General features: G+C 39.3%; 1 protein-coding gene across 1 annotated transcript in view; it reads right to left on the reverse strand.

The window, feature by feature from the left end:
* Window positions 1-15,748, reverse strand: part of CCDC148 (coiled-coil domain containing 148) — a 310,928-nt gene that overhangs the window by 826 nt on the left and 294,354 nt on the right. Inside the window, exon 15 of the mRNA XM_024122369.2 lies at window positions 963-1,072. Coding sequence (XP_023978137.1) covers window positions 963-1,072 — 110 coding nt within the window. The remainder of the gene's footprint in view (window positions 1-962; window positions 1,073-15,748) is intronic.

Genomic DNA, 15,748 nt, shown 5'->3' on the forward strand with positions numbered 1-15,748 from the left:
TTGACCAACCTTTCCGAGTAACGTGTGCATATTATTCAGTGTAATTTGCTATGTGAGATCATTAACAGCCAGACCAGTTCCTCTGCTCCATGTTTCACTCCCAAACACACTAGACAATTGACACACAACACAATCTTAGTAAAACACAATCTTTGGTCCAAAATACACTCAATAACTTCTCTTGGTTTATTTTTATCCAGTTATAGAATGTTATTTAGTGCTTTGCACCCTGTAGGTACTTAACAAGGACTATAAACTATCAACTTCAGAAATACAACAAAGTGAGTTTAAATTTTATATCCTTCTTTTAAAAATATATCTCTTAACATTTGGGATTCATTTTGGAGACCGTTGATAAAAATCTATGGACCTGCTCGGCAGAAAAATGCACATTCACATGTATACCCCTGAGTTTGCATATAATTTCATGGGTTTGCACACTTTCCTTGGGCTGAGTCATGGCAGGATACCTGTGTCCCCTACCACAGGCCACAGTCCCTCTGGGTGGCCCTAGTCATACTGCTGTCCTCTAGGTTCTGGTTATTGCTCCCTTCCAGCCCCCTCACATCAGGGCTGGTAACAGCTGTTCCAGCTACCCCACCCTTTGTTGTTCCCTAAATCCTGCCCACCCCTTTGTGGATAGTCCTTTCAGGAAATTCTCTCAGTTCCCCAGTTTAATTGTACCATCTGGTTCCTGCTGGGATCCATTAATACAGCCTCCAAAATATATCTGGGGACCCAAAACCATTCGGAAAAATGTAAGAAGCTAAAGTCATTCTATATGCAGATCTTTCAATTATAATTCTTTTACTGCAAAACAGAAGCTAGTATTTTTCTTCTTAACTGCTAGAGCACTTTATAAAAAAAGATATAACCCTCTATTCAAGAATGTATGCTTGTATTTAAAATTCTCCTGGAACTCTCCAGGACTTGCAGCTTGAAAAACATGGTGTTCAACTTACACTTTCTTGGCTGGCTGCTGGGCATCCCATGTATGATAGAATTGAAAGCTTGAGTAAAAGACAGATAAATGGCCTCTATTGCTTGCCTCCAAGCTACATGTTCCATCACCCTGTCATGGAAGGAAATTAAAATTGTCTGACATACTGAGTTTCATAAAGTCACACCATTCCTCTCCAGGATCCTGTGTGCCTCTAGATGTCTATACCATAAGTAGATTTTTTGAGGATTTGATCTACAATCTTCATCTCAGGATTAGAGCTTAAGTAAATGCAATCCTTAGTTATTAGGGTCTCTCTTTGTCCTTTTTAAAAAATAAAGAACTCTATAAACATTTCTTTCCTCAGTCCTCCTGGACTTTCTCTATCTCTTAAGAATTCTAAAATATTGGCCAGTGGGCATCTACCATCCAATGTCTCCTAAGATGAAAAACTAAAAATACTTATAATTTGCAACCTGCTTCATTATTTACTCCTCAAGGGTTTTCCTCATTTCTTATTAGCTTTTTCACTCCTCCTAAATAGGTGTTGCTCAGTCTGGAATCAACTTAACATTTATTTTTCTAAAAACTGAGCATAGCAATTTTAACTTGAGAATAAAAGCCCACCATTAAATTAAATCACATTTTCCCCTGAAACCTTAAATATAATTTGGACATTATTTTTATAAGTATAACATAGTTTAAAAAATCATCAGGCAAACAATCTAGAAAGCAGTATCATCTAGTTTGTACAGGATTAGTCAAAAATTACCCTCCAAAAGGTAGTAATTTAAAATTGTGTCTATTTATTTTCTAAATTTCTAAAATTTCTTAGAAAATCTGTTATTCTCTATAGTAACTTAATCATTAACATTGTGAAGCACTGGGGACATTTCAGAGTTACAGAAATCATCTGAGTAATCTGATTTTGCTCTCTCCTCTGTTAAAAAAGGAAGTACAAATCCTTAAAAATCTGGATTCTTCTTTTCACTTCCATATCACTTTATTTCTTCATCTGAGTTTAAGGTCCTTTGCATTTGCATTTCCTCCCGACATTGTAACCAACAGAAACTAATGATGGGGCAAACAAAATGTTAACCATGTCTCACTTACTCTGGGTAAATAATCAGCAGTGGACACCAATCTACTAGCTAGATCTGCCTCCTACACTTCCTGGTCCTACCTTCTCCTTCCTTCCCCTTGGTCTCCAGAGGTCACACCTATTCTAGAACTGGTTCCATGATTGATTCAAGGTTGCAGTGTCATGGACATGCTCTAAGTTAACATGTAAATGACAGAACAAATATATTGATAAAGGACCTACTTTGCACAAGTCAGAGTGCTAGGTGTTGTGGGAAAGCAAGACACAGCCACCTCCTTTAGACAATTCACAGCCTACTAAGTTTGAGGCACTAAGGTAAATGTGTGGATAACTACAATTCAAGGATAATCTGATAGACTTGAAAAGAGAGGTGTAAATAAAAGTGTTCTAAGGACTTACTAGGGGAAATGATTGTATGGAGATGGAAAAATTTGAAAGGGTTCCTTGGACAAGGTGGATATTTGAGATGAACTTTATTTAAGGGCCATAATTTTGAAAGAAACTCTAAAGCGGGTGCTGCCATCAAAGGAAAAAGCATGAAATAAGACAAAGGAGGACAATACAGGACATATAATAAGAACAGTAAAGAATCCTGTTTTGCTGGATCTGGAAATGTGACTTGGGGTTCTATTATGTGAGGCCCTAAAAGTCAGAGTAAGGAGTTTGGACCTTATTCCCAGGCAAAGGGAAGTGGCTGAAACACATAGAGCAGGACAGATTGGCAGTCTGAAGGGCTAAGAGGAAGGAGGAGGAGTAAGGCTGAGATAATTACTGGTAACAAAAAACTGTACCTGGTGTAGGTGACCAGGACGTGACTAGCTCCCTCTCACAGGATTCCAACATTGGGGGAAGGGCAGAGATGGAGTAAAGATAAGCTGGGGCTGTCAAAGACATTGCTTTCTTGTTAGACTAGGCAGCTCCCCTACTGTGAAGGTCAGCGCCTTCAAATTTTCACCTAATAAGTTAAACAGCTTACATATTTCAGAATAAAAATTCCCTTCTCAGGTGAACATAATGTGCTTCCAAAGTCTTTCTTTTGCCAAAAGGCTAAGGAAAGTTCAAACATGACAGAGCCAGAGCAGTAGCTGTGGGAGAGAGTGGCATTTAAAGGGCTGATGAGTGAGAGATGTCAGCAGTGATCTCAGTATCTATTTAGATAAAACTCCTTATGGCTTTGTGGCTAATAAAGAATCTTCTTTCCCCCAGAGGATATATGTAAAGGCTCGACTCACAGATGTAGAGAAAAAACTGGTGGTTGGAGGGGAGGTGCAATATAAGGGTGGGGCAATGGGAGGTACAAACTGTTAAGTATAAAATAGGCTCAAGGATGTATTGTACAACACAGGAAATATAGCCAATGTTTTTAAATAACTGTAAATGGAAAGTAACCTTTAAAAATTGTATAAAAATTAAAAAAAAATTTGAGTAAACCAAACAAAAATAAATAAATAACATTTAAAAATAAAAGTAAAGGCTCAATGAAATCCTGTCACATGCTACAACATGAATGAACCTGCAGACATTATGCTAAGTGAAATAAGGCAGACACAAAAGGACAATTATTGTATCTAGATAGTCAAATTCATAGAGAAAGAAGTGGTTATGAGGGGCTGAGGGAAAGAGGAAGGGAGAGTTATTGTTTAATGGGTACAGAGTTTCAGTTTGGGATGGATAGTGGTGATGGTTACAAAATCATGTGAATGTATCTAATGCCACTGATTTGTACACTCAAAAGAAGGTTAAAATGGTAAATGTTATGATAAGTATATTTTACTACAATAAAAAGTAAAAGCTCAATGAGGTCTATATTGTGGTTTTTAAAATACCAAATTCTAATTTCCTAATTTTTGGAAAGAAAGTTCATGCGATATGGCCTGATGGAATCACGCCTGCTGGTTGGCAATCTACATGGGCTTCTGTGTTCTACAGAAGGAGTCACACTGGCTCTAAGAAGCTTGCTCGGTGAGTGAGAAATCAGAGCAAGGAGCTGGGTATGGTTATGATTACCAGTAGAGAGACTGTTTTGCCTAATATTCTCATCTTCAATATAGGAATATATCTGCCAAGGAGGCCTGAATCTTTGTATCAGCCAGTCTGGGCACTCTTCCCCAAGACAGTATAATTAACCAAGGTTATTTTTCAAAGCACAGTTTATCAGAGTCAGGAATGCAGTAAGAGAATATGACCAACACATCAATAGCTATCAGAAAGCATAATGAAATCTAAAATACTCAACAGAGAGAAGAGAAGAAGAGCAACATCAGGAAATATTCCTATAGGATCAAAGTCTGTGATTCGAAAATGAAAATTGCCTGCAACAACCCAATATGCATTGCCCTTGGTATAAATACTTTGGCATCTCAATGACAGTAAAAGACCATTTAATAAGGCTATTTATCTTTTCAGGTTGTCATAGCACATATGGGACTCTCTAGGATCGAAATATACTACCAGGGAAGGAAAGAAACTGGTATGAAGTGGGGGAAGATAATAAGATGAAAAATGAAATATTGAGAAGGAAGGGGACTAGTAAGGAAGGAAGACAGTTGTGAAATAATGTTGTGAGAAGAAAGAAGTCTACTGGGGGTTCTGCAAGATGGAGAGCTAACATATCCCAAAGCACTGGAAACACCTGCAAACGCTGCATAAAACATTTCTGGAAGAGAATCAAAAGATGCTAACAGGAAGGAAGAAACTTAAAGCCAGAGTAGTGACTTGATAGCCTGGAGGCTTGGAATTAAAGTTTATGTAGACACATTTTGGGTGAGGTGTTGGGACTAAGACTCAAGAGAAAAAATTCTGCCCACCCGCAGAGGAGACCCTAGCAAATCTTGTCTGCCTCTGTCTAGGCAACCTGTGGGGGGAAACATGTAATTCCCTGAGAGATACAAAATCCATGCTTGATCCTTACTCAGGGTTGGAGTTTAAATTTATATTGCATTCCACGAAACCTCATTTCAAAATATAAACAGAAAATTAGGTTATGAACAGAGATGTCCCTGGCACTCCTGGCATAAGTAAAAGCAAAACCACATGGTACAACAGACACAGACAGGTGGCAGTGGATTTTCACAAAATATTCAGCCTCATTGAATATGAGGCTCATGATAAAAAGTCACTGAATAAGTACGTGACAATTTTTGTGTGAGGCACAGTAAATGGTCATAAAATACAGGAAGATTATATTCAAGAATTTGAGTTACCAGATGGGATATAGAAAGTGACTAAAAAAGAGAATATCTTTAAAATTATTAAAGCTGTAACAGAAGTAATTGAAACACAGAAATGAGAAATGGAAAAAGTCAAGACTGCTTTGAATGATGTTGATGATGATAATAAGAATAGCACAGCACTGACCACTTTTCTAGATGTTTTGCAAGGGAATTTCCTGACAGGCCAGTGGTTAGGACTCCAGGCTTTCCTCCTGCCAAGGACGCAAGTTCTATCCCTGGTCGGGGAACTAAAATCCCGCAGGCTGCGGGGCACGGTCAAAAATATAAACAAATTTTAAAAATAAATAAATAAAATAAATTCCAATTTTAATTTAAAAATGCTTTGCAAATACTAATTCATTTAATCCTCAAACAACACTGTTATACTGTGTTATGAGGTATTATTATTTTACCAGTTTATAGATGAGAAAACTGGAGCATGGAGAGATTAAGTAACTTGCTCCAGGTCACAAATCTAATAAGAAACAGAGCTGAAGTTTGTACAAAAACATTCTCTATCCAAATGTCTTAGTCCATTTGGGCTGCTATAGCAAAAATACCATAAACTGAGTGGTTTATAAACAACAGAAATTTATTTCTCTCAGTCTGGAGGCTGGAAAGACCAAGTTCAGTGCCAGCAGATTCAGTGTCTGGTGAGAAGCCATTTCCTGGTTCATAAATGGCCATCTTCTCATTGTAACCTCACATGGCAAAAGGGGCAAGGGAACTATCTGGGGTCTCTTTTACAAGGGCATTAACCTGATTCATTTGGGCTATAGCTTCATGGCCTAATCACCTCCCAGAAGCCCTATCTCCCAATACCAACACATTGGGGGTTAGGATTTCAACATATGAATTTGGGGAGCACAACTTTCAGTCTATAGCACCAGAGTATATGGTCTGAACCACTACACTAAACCAAGAACCAAATTTTACTTCCAAATAAAATGTAAAATTTCAAAACATTTCAAAATTGGAAAATTACAAAAATGAAAAAATTTGTAATTGTTAAAAAGTTCAGTGGATGAGGTAAATAGCAGATTAGGCACAGCTGAAGAAAGAATTAGTGAACTTTAAAATAGAACTGAAAAAAAACTGAGAATACAGTATAGAAATAGAGATGGAAAATATAAAAGTAAGAGTAAGAAGCATAAAATAAGAGAATAAAATGAGAAGATCTAATAAATTTATAAAAGAAGTTCTAGAAAGAAAGAGTAAACAGAACAATAAAGAGACAATATTCAAAAACATAATGATTAAGAAATTTCCAGAATTGGTAAAAGACATAAATATTCGAGAAGCACTATATAAATAAAGGCAAATCACACATAGGAGTATTGTAGTAAAGTTATCTAAGAAAACTAAGAGAAAATGTTAAAAATAAACCAAAAAAGGAAAGAGAGGGGTTCTCTACAAATAAACAATTTGATTGATAACACATATCTCAATAGCAGCCATAGAATCTGAAAGATCCTAAATTATCTAGGCGATTATATCTTTAGAGTCATGAAGAAAAATATTGTCAACTCAGAATTTTACACCCAGGTAGAATATAATTCAGGCATGAATAATAAAATAAAAACTTTTTAAAAAACAAGGGTAGAGAGTATTCCCTACACTTAGATACTTGCTGAAAGAACAACTAATTGAAAGATGTATTTCGGGTGGGAAATGAGCTCAGAAGAATGTGTAGGATGCAAGAAGCAATGGTGAGCAATGAAATTGGTAAAAACTGACTGAAAAATCAATTTGGGGGATTAAAACCCAGAACTAGATAAAATTAAAATGGAAAACTGAAGTGTGATCAGTGGAGGGTCCTACAGGCCCAGCATCACTGGGAGGAGAGTAGAGGTTGGAATGACACTAGACTTTATTAAGTTACTTGTGCATATTTAAAATATAAGGGCTACTGTCCACAGAATGGTAGTTAAATGTTGAATTTCCAAACAACTGAAGGGGAAACAATAGAATAAAGGAAAACTTGATTAATATTGTAGAAGGAAGAAAGAGGAAGAACAAGAAAGATTAGAAATAGCATGATAAATAGAAAATAGAATATACAGTGACTAAAATAAATTTAAAGGTACCAGTAATCATAGTGAATGTAAACTAATTTAACTCATCATTTAAAAGGCAGAGACTATCAGATTGAAAAGTAAAACAAAATCCAGCTATATCCTATTTATGGGAAAACTTCTAAAACTTAATACCAGAGATTAACATTAAAGAGATAGAAAAAGATATACCAGACTTCTGTTTCCAAAGGGATGGAGAACTAGGTTTTACAAAATTCCCTCTACCACCCTGAAACACCCAGATCTGGATAAATCACACAAAGACACTTTAAAACATCTTATTAAGTTCACAAGAAATAAGGGGAAATCCTTAAGAGAGAGAAAACACAAAGAGTAAGCCCATATCCCAGAAGCAGATGAACACACAATACAGAAAGTGGTGCTTCTCTGGGTCAGGGGTCAGCAAACTACAGTCTGGGAGCCAAAATCACCCTCCTGTTTTTGTCAAGTCTTATTGGAACCTAGCCAGGCCCAGTGTTTACATATTGTCTCTGGCTCCTTTTGCACTACAACAGCAGAACTGAGCAGTTTCGATAGACATCATATGACTGGCAACAGTGAAAATACTTACTATCTAGCCCTTTAAAGAAAAGTTTGCTGACCTCTGTTCCAGGGGCCCAGAGTGAGGAGGCATGGAGTCAGGTGTAGAAACCAAAGCCCAGGCCTTTAGTCTGTGCACAGTGAAGGAGGTGAAATGGAGACTCCCCACAAATAGGACACCTGAAACCATTTCACTCTCTGTAAAAGAACGGGTTGAGAGAAATCTGACTCTTTGCAAAGGGCACGGATGAGGAGAGCTGGCAGCCTGCGGCCCTGCTGCAGCTGGGGTTACTCTGAGTTTGGCGGCCATGGCCTGAACTCACGCTGCCTCCCAGGCCCACCACAAAAGCAGACTGCCAGCTCAGAGATCCACTTCCAAGGTTATTTCTCAGCACCTACCACCTGTGCTCTAAATGAGGCGTTAGCAGCATTTCCTCTCTGCTGTTTCTGGGGGTTTTTTCATTCACTGTGGTAGTCTCCTGGGTGGTTCCAGTTAATTCCCCAGGTAACATTTATTGTTGATGTTAGTGTTCTGGTTACAAAGTTGCATGGGTTTGGAGTGGTTTGTCCCTAACCCCAGCTTGCTTGCTTGCTTTCTGCTACTTTTAATGCACAATATTACAGCATGCAGGTTTTTTTTTTTTAATATACATACATCACTGTTCTTTTTGGAAGACCTGAATACAGTAGAAACAACTGAATGTAGATGCTTCAAATTGAAATATTGTTTCATTTAGTAATGTGTTTGGATTTACTTTTTAGCAGAATGAAAACACTAAGAACTATTTATTTTTCTTCTAAATCTACATTTAGACTACCCTATGCCTGAACATTGTCCTTGTTCCTGAGTGCTCTGTGTGTTCTTGCCTAGGTATTTGCCTATAGGAGATTTTGGGCAGTGACTGAACCATGACCAGAAGGTATGGGGTTGGACCAGTGTTCACAGCATGCTGGAGAAGAGATTGGAAAGTAACAGGTTGGGTTTGGTGCAGTGAATTCTTGGTGTACCCAACACAGTGTTGTTCAATAATGAATAGTTCATTGAAGAAGGCACTGAGTGCTAGCTTCTGATGGGTACTTTGTGAGCACTTGGGGCAAGTCAACCCCATTGGGAAGGGATGGATTTTTCATTTTTCTCTGCATCACCTCCCCACAGCCCTCTTTCCTTATTCCCATCAGCAGTCCTGGAAAGACTCTAAAGGGGTGGAATAGTTTCATCCCTTGGGGACTGAAATTGTTGGAGGCTGGCCTATAGGTGGAGGCGGCACACGGGTTCCCTCCTGGATGTAGGCTGGCTGGCCACTACCACATCATGGCATACAATGCCAAGGAGAATGGTGGCTGGTGGGAGACCTGTGGAAGAGTTGGTCTCTGATCACAACTAGTATAGTCATTCCTTATTTCTCTGATCATAATCCCCTTTTAGCCTCCAAGCCTTCAATAAGTCTTGTGAATTGCTACAGGCTATTAGTATGTGGAATTAAGGAAATTCTCTGTTTTCATGCTTGGAGCAAAGCTTGAAGGAAGAACAGCAACTGCCTAAGTGAAGCCAGATATGAAATGGCAAAAGATGATCTGCTGAGCAGGGGACCTGTGGATGGAGCCACAGGGCTGTGTACAATGATGAGCTTCAACCAGGACACATTTGTGTTAACATGCAGGCATTTCCGAAAATGTGTAGAAGAGAAACAGGTAAAAATACTGGATGGTGGTTATGGCAAAACCATTTATATATAAAAAAGAAGTGAGGCCTTATTTTTAGACTCACTAGCTGGGACTACAGTATTTGGTGCATGAATAGATCTTGGGAAGAAAGTTCTATGGAACAGACCTTGGAAACAATGGCTTAAGGGAATAGCCCTCCTGGAGGATTCACATTTTCATAAGTGCTTCAACTATTGAAAGGAACTTAGCATTTATTCCAGATAATGGGGGCTCCTAGGGGACTTTATCAGCACTTCTTTTTTTTTTTTTTTTTTTTTTTTTTTTTTTGCGGTACGCGGGCCTCTCTGTTGTGGCCTCTCCCTTTGCGGAGCACAGATTCCGGACGCGCAGGCTCAGCGGCCATGACTCTCAGGCCCAGCCGCTCCGCGGCATGTGGGATCTTCCCAGACCGGGGCACGAACCCGTGTCCCCTGCATCGGCAGGCGGATTCTCAACCACTGTGCCACCAGGGAAGCCCTCAGCACTTCTTAAATTACACCATTATGATACATTTGAGTTCATACCCAGGTAAAAATCCAAAGAAGAGTCCCCATGCCTGACTTGTGACTATGTCCCATCATTTCCTATAGATTCTCAGCATAGTTCTAGATATTTGTGACATCAGAGGATGGCCAGACTGGCAAATCCTGAGATTAGGAGGCAGTAGAGTTCAGGGCTCAGAAGCCAGGTTTCCTGGTTTTAAATCTGGGTTCTTATGAGCTGTGTAATATTGGGCAAGGTAAGTCACCTTCCTGTGCCTTAGTTTCCCAATTACACAACACAGCTAAAAATAGTGCATATCTCACAGGGTTGTTGTTGCAGATCGAATTATTTCATACATGCAAAGCACCTATAACATAACACTGGTATGCAGTTAGTGCTCAATAATTGCTGACAGATATATGGAAGTCAAGATGGCAGTGTGGGAAGATGCAGAGTTAGTCTTTCCCCACAACTAGGGCACATGCCGGCCGCTGGTGAGGCACTCTGACACCCAAGGAGATGGGAGGAACCCCAAAGTGAACCAGTAGGATGCAGTGGGACTAAGGGGGGAGGAGAAGTGGAGGCCAGACAGGATTGGTGCCCCTGAGGCCAGGAAGATCAGGAGAGGCAGGTGGGAGGGACTCTCTGGGAAGAGCGGGAGAGGAGCAGAGGGTGATTGCCTGGCCCACTCGGGCCGGGGAGCCAGCTGAGCTCCCAGGCTGGTAACCCCCCTCCAAAGCCCCATCCAGGCTGTGTGGGTTCTTGAGGGCATAGGAGGGAGGCCAAGGGTATCAGGAGAGGCAGGTGGGAGGGGCCCTCCCAGAACAGAGGAGCAGGAGAGGAGAGGAGAGGAGGGCATTTGCCCTGCCTACTTGAGCCCAGGAAGCCTGCTGGGCTCCCAGGTGAGGTCCCCTGCCCTCTGAGACCAGGGGTGGGGGGCACGCCTGGGCCCCTTCTGTTCCTTGAGCCTAAGTCCCACCCCCCACAGCCCCCAAGGCCTTTTCCAGCACTGTGGGTCCTGAGCATTGGCCCCATCCACCACCCAAACCTCACCCTTGCTTAGGCCCCACTCTCCACAACCAAGGTCTTTCCCCCCTCCTCTTTTTTTTTTTTCTTTTCCCTCCTCCTCTTTTTTACTACTGTGGTACTGATGTACCTTCCAGTTGTTGATTCATCTATATTTTTATTTTTATATTCTTCCTAACAAATCTGTTAGTTTCCTAGTCTAATTTTATTTTTTCCTTTATTATTATTATTTTTTTGCTACCTCAGGCAGCTTGCGGGATCTGGGACCATAAGCCCAGGGCCGGGCCGAAGCTCCTGCAGTGGGAGCTCTGAGTCTGAACCTCTGGACTAACAGAGAACCTCAGACCCCAGGGAATATTCATCGGAGTGAGGTCTCACGGAGTTCCTCATCTCAGCACCAAGACCCAGCTCTACCAATAGCCTACAAACCCCAGTGCTGGAAGCCTCAGGCCAAAGAACCAGTAAGACAGGAACACAATCCCACTCATTAAAAAAAAAAAAAAAGAGATGGCAAAAAAAAAATTGTCACAGATGAAGGAGCAAGGTAAAAACCTACAAGACTAAATAAATGAAGAGGAAATAGGCAATCTACCTGAAAAAGAATTCAGAGTAATGATAGTAAAGATAGTAATGATAGTAAAGATCCAGAATCTCGGGAATAGGATGGAGGCAGTGATTGAGAAAATACAGGAAATGTTTAACAAAGAACTAGAAAACTAAAGAACAAATAAACGGAGATGAACAATAAAATAACTGAAATGAAAAATACACTAGAAGGAATCAGTAGCAGGATAACTGCAGCAGAAGAAGGAATAAGTGAGCTGGAAGACAAAACGGTGGAAATAACTGCTGAGGAGCAGAATAAAGAGAAAAGAATGAAAAGAATTGAAGACAATCTCAGAAACCTCTGGGAAAACACTAAACGGGAAAGGAAATAGTCACCCAAGTCCAGGAAGCACAGAGAGTCCCATACAGGATAAATCCTAGGAAAAACACACCAAGACACATATTAATCAAACTAACAAAAATTAAATTCAAAGAAAATTAAAAGCAGCAAGGGAAAAATAAAAAATAACATACAACGGAATCCCCATAAGGTCATCAGCTGATTTTTCAGTGGAAACTCTGCAGGCAAGAAGGGAGTAGCAGGGCTTCCCTGGTGGCGCAATGGTTGAGAATCTGCCTGCCAATGCAGGGGACACGGGTTTGAGCCCTGGTCCAGGAAGATCCCATGTGCCGTGGAGCAGCTAGGCCCGTGCGCCACAACTGCTGAGCCTGCACTCTAGAGCCCATGAGCCACAACTACTGAAACCCACGCACCTAGAGTCCGTGCTCCGCGTTAAGAGAAGCCACCACAATGAGAAGCCTGCGCACCAGAATGAAGAGGAGACCCCGCTCACGGCAACTAGAGAAAGCCCGTGTGCAGCAACGAAGACCCAACACAGCCCAAAATAATAATAAAAATAAAATAAAATAAATTTTTTTAAAAAAAGAAGGGAGTGGCAGCAGGATATACTTAAACTGATGAAAGAGAAAAGCCTACAACCAAGGTTACTCTACCCAGCAAGGATCTCATTCAGATACGATGAAGTCAAAAGCTTTTCAGACAAGCAGAAGCTAAGAGAATTCAGCACCACCAAACCAGCTTTACTACAAATGCTAAAGAAAGTTCTCTAAACTCAAGAACGAAAAATACCCACAAAAACAAACCCAAAACAATTAAGAAAATGGTAATAGGAACATACATATCGATAATTACCCTAAATGTAAATGGATTAAATGCCCCAGCCAAAAGAAACAGACTGGCTGAATAGATACAAAACAAGACCCATATATATGCTGTCTACAAGTGACCCACTTCAGACCTAGGGACACATACAGACTGAAAGTGAAGGGATGGAAAAAGATATTCAATGCAAATGGAAATCAAAAGAAAGCTGGAGTAGCAATACTTGTATCAGATAAAATAGACTTTAAAATAAAGACTGTTACAGGAGATAAGGAGGGACACTACATAATGATCAAAGGATGGATCCAAGAAGAAGATATAACAATTATAGATGTTTATGCACCTAACATAGGAGCAACTCAATACATAGGCAAATGCTAACAACCATGAAAGGAGAAATTGACAGTAACACAATAATAGTAGGGGACTTTAACACCCTACTTACACAAGTGGACAGATCATCCGAACAGAAAATAAATAAGGAAACACAAGCTTTAAATGACAAAACAACCAGAAAGATCTCATTGATATTTATAGAACATTCCACCAAAAGTAGCAGAACACACTTTCTTCTCAAGTGCACATGGAACATTCTCCAAGATAGATCACATCTTGGATCACAAATCAAGCCTCGGAAAATTTAAAAAAACTGAAATCATATCAAGCATCTTTTCTGACCACAACGCTATGAGACTGGAAGTCAGTTACAGGAAAAAAACTGTAAAAAACACAAATACATGAAGGCTAAATAGTGTGCTACTAAATAACCAAGAGATCACTGAGGAAATCAAAGAAGAAATTTAAAAAATACATAGAAACAAATGACAACAAAAACATAATGACCCAAAACCTATGGGACACAGCAAAAGCAGTTCTAAGAGGCAAGTTTACAGCAATACAGTCAAACCTCAAGAAACAAGAAAAATCGCAAATAAACAATCTAACCCTACACTTAAACAACTAGAGAAAGAAGAGAGAAAGAGAGAAAGAAGAACAAAGAAAACCCAAGGTCACTAGAAGGAAAGAAATCATAAAGATGAGAGCAGAAATAAATAGAAACAAAGAAAACAATAGCAAAGATCAATAAAATTAAAAGCTAGTTCTTTGAGGAGATAAAGAAAATTGATAAACCCTTAGCCAGACTCATCAAGAAAAAAAGGGAGAGGACGCAAATCAATAAAATTAGAAATGAAAAAGGAGAAATCACAACTGACATTGCAGAAATACAATGGATTATAAGAGATTATAAGAGACTACTACAAACACCTATATGCCAATAAAATGGACAACCACGAAGAAATGAACAAATTCTTGGAAAGGTACAACTTTCCAAGACTGAACCAGGAAGAATTAGAAAATATAAACAGATCTATCACAAGTAATGAAATGGAAACCGTAATTTAAAATCTTCCAGCAAACAAAAGTCCAGCACCAGATGGCTTCACAGGCGAATTCCATCAAACATTTAGAGAAGAGCTAACACTGATAATTCTCAAACTCTTCCAAAAAATTGCAGAGGGAGAAACACTCCCAAAATCATTCTATGAAGCTGCCATCACCTTGATACCAAAACCAGAAAAAGATATCACCAAAAAAGAAAATTATAGACTATCACTGAGGAACACAGATGCAAAAATCCTGAACAAAATACTAGCATACAGAATCCAACAGCACATTAAAAGGATCATACACCATGATTAAGTGGGATTTATCACAGGGATTCTTCAATACATGCAAATCAATCAATGTGATACACCACATTAACAAATTAAGGAATAAAAACCATATGATCATCTCAATAGATGCCGAGAAAGCTTTTGACAAAATTCAACACCCTTTTATGATAAAAAATCTCCAGAAAATGGGCACAGAGGGAACCTACCTCAACAAAAAAGAGGCCATATATGACAAACTCACAGCAAGCATCATACTCAATGGTGAAAAACTGAAAGCATTTCCACTAAGATCAGGAACAATACAAGGATGTCCCCTCTCATCACTCTTATTCAACATAGTTTTGGAAGTCCTAGCCACAGCACTCAGAGAAGAAAAAGAAATAAAAGGAATACATATTGGAGAAGAAAAAGTAAAACTGTCACTATTTGCCAATGACATGATACCATACATAGAAAATCCTAACGATGCCACCAGAAAACTAGTAGAACTAATCAATGAATGTGGTAAGTTTGCAGGATACTAAATTAATGCACAGAAATCTCTGGCATTCCTATACCAACAACGAAAAATCAGAAAGAGAAATTAAGGAAGCACTCCCATTTACCATTGCAACAAATAGAATAAAATACCTAGGAATAAACCTGCCTAAGGAGACGAAAGACTTCTACTCAGAAAACTATAAAACACTGATGAAAGAAATCAAAGATGACATAAACACATGGAGAAATATACCATGTTCTTGGATTGAAAGAATCAATATTGTGAAAATGACTCTACTACCAGAGAAATCTACAGATTCAATGCAATCCCCATCAAAACTACCAATGGCATTCTTCACAGAATTAGAACAAAAAATTTTACAATTCGTATGGAAACACAAAAGACCCCAAATAGCCAAAGCAATCTTGAGAAGGAAAAATGGAGTTGGAGGAATCAGGGTCCCTGACTTCAAACTATACCACAAAGCTACAGTAATCAAGACAGTATAGTACTAGCACAAAAACAGAAAAATAGATCAATGGAACAGGATAGAAAGCCCAGAGATAAACCCACATACATATGGTCACCTTATCTTTGATAAAGGAGGGAACGATATACAGTGGAGAAAGACAGCCTCTTCAATAAGTGGTGCTGGGAAAACTGGACAGCTACATGTAAAAGAATGAAATTAGAACACTTCCTAACACCACACACAAAAATAAACTCAAAATGGATTAAAGACCTAAATGTAAGGCCAGACACTATAAAACTCTTAGAGAA

Source organism: Physeter macrocephalus, chromosome 2 (assembly GCF_002837175.3).
Source record: "Physeter macrocephalus isolate SW-GA chromosome 2, ASM283717v5, whole genome shotgun sequence".
Lineage (NCBI taxonomy): Eukaryota > Metazoa > Chordata > Mammalia > Artiodactyla > Physeteridae > Physeter > Physeter macrocephalus.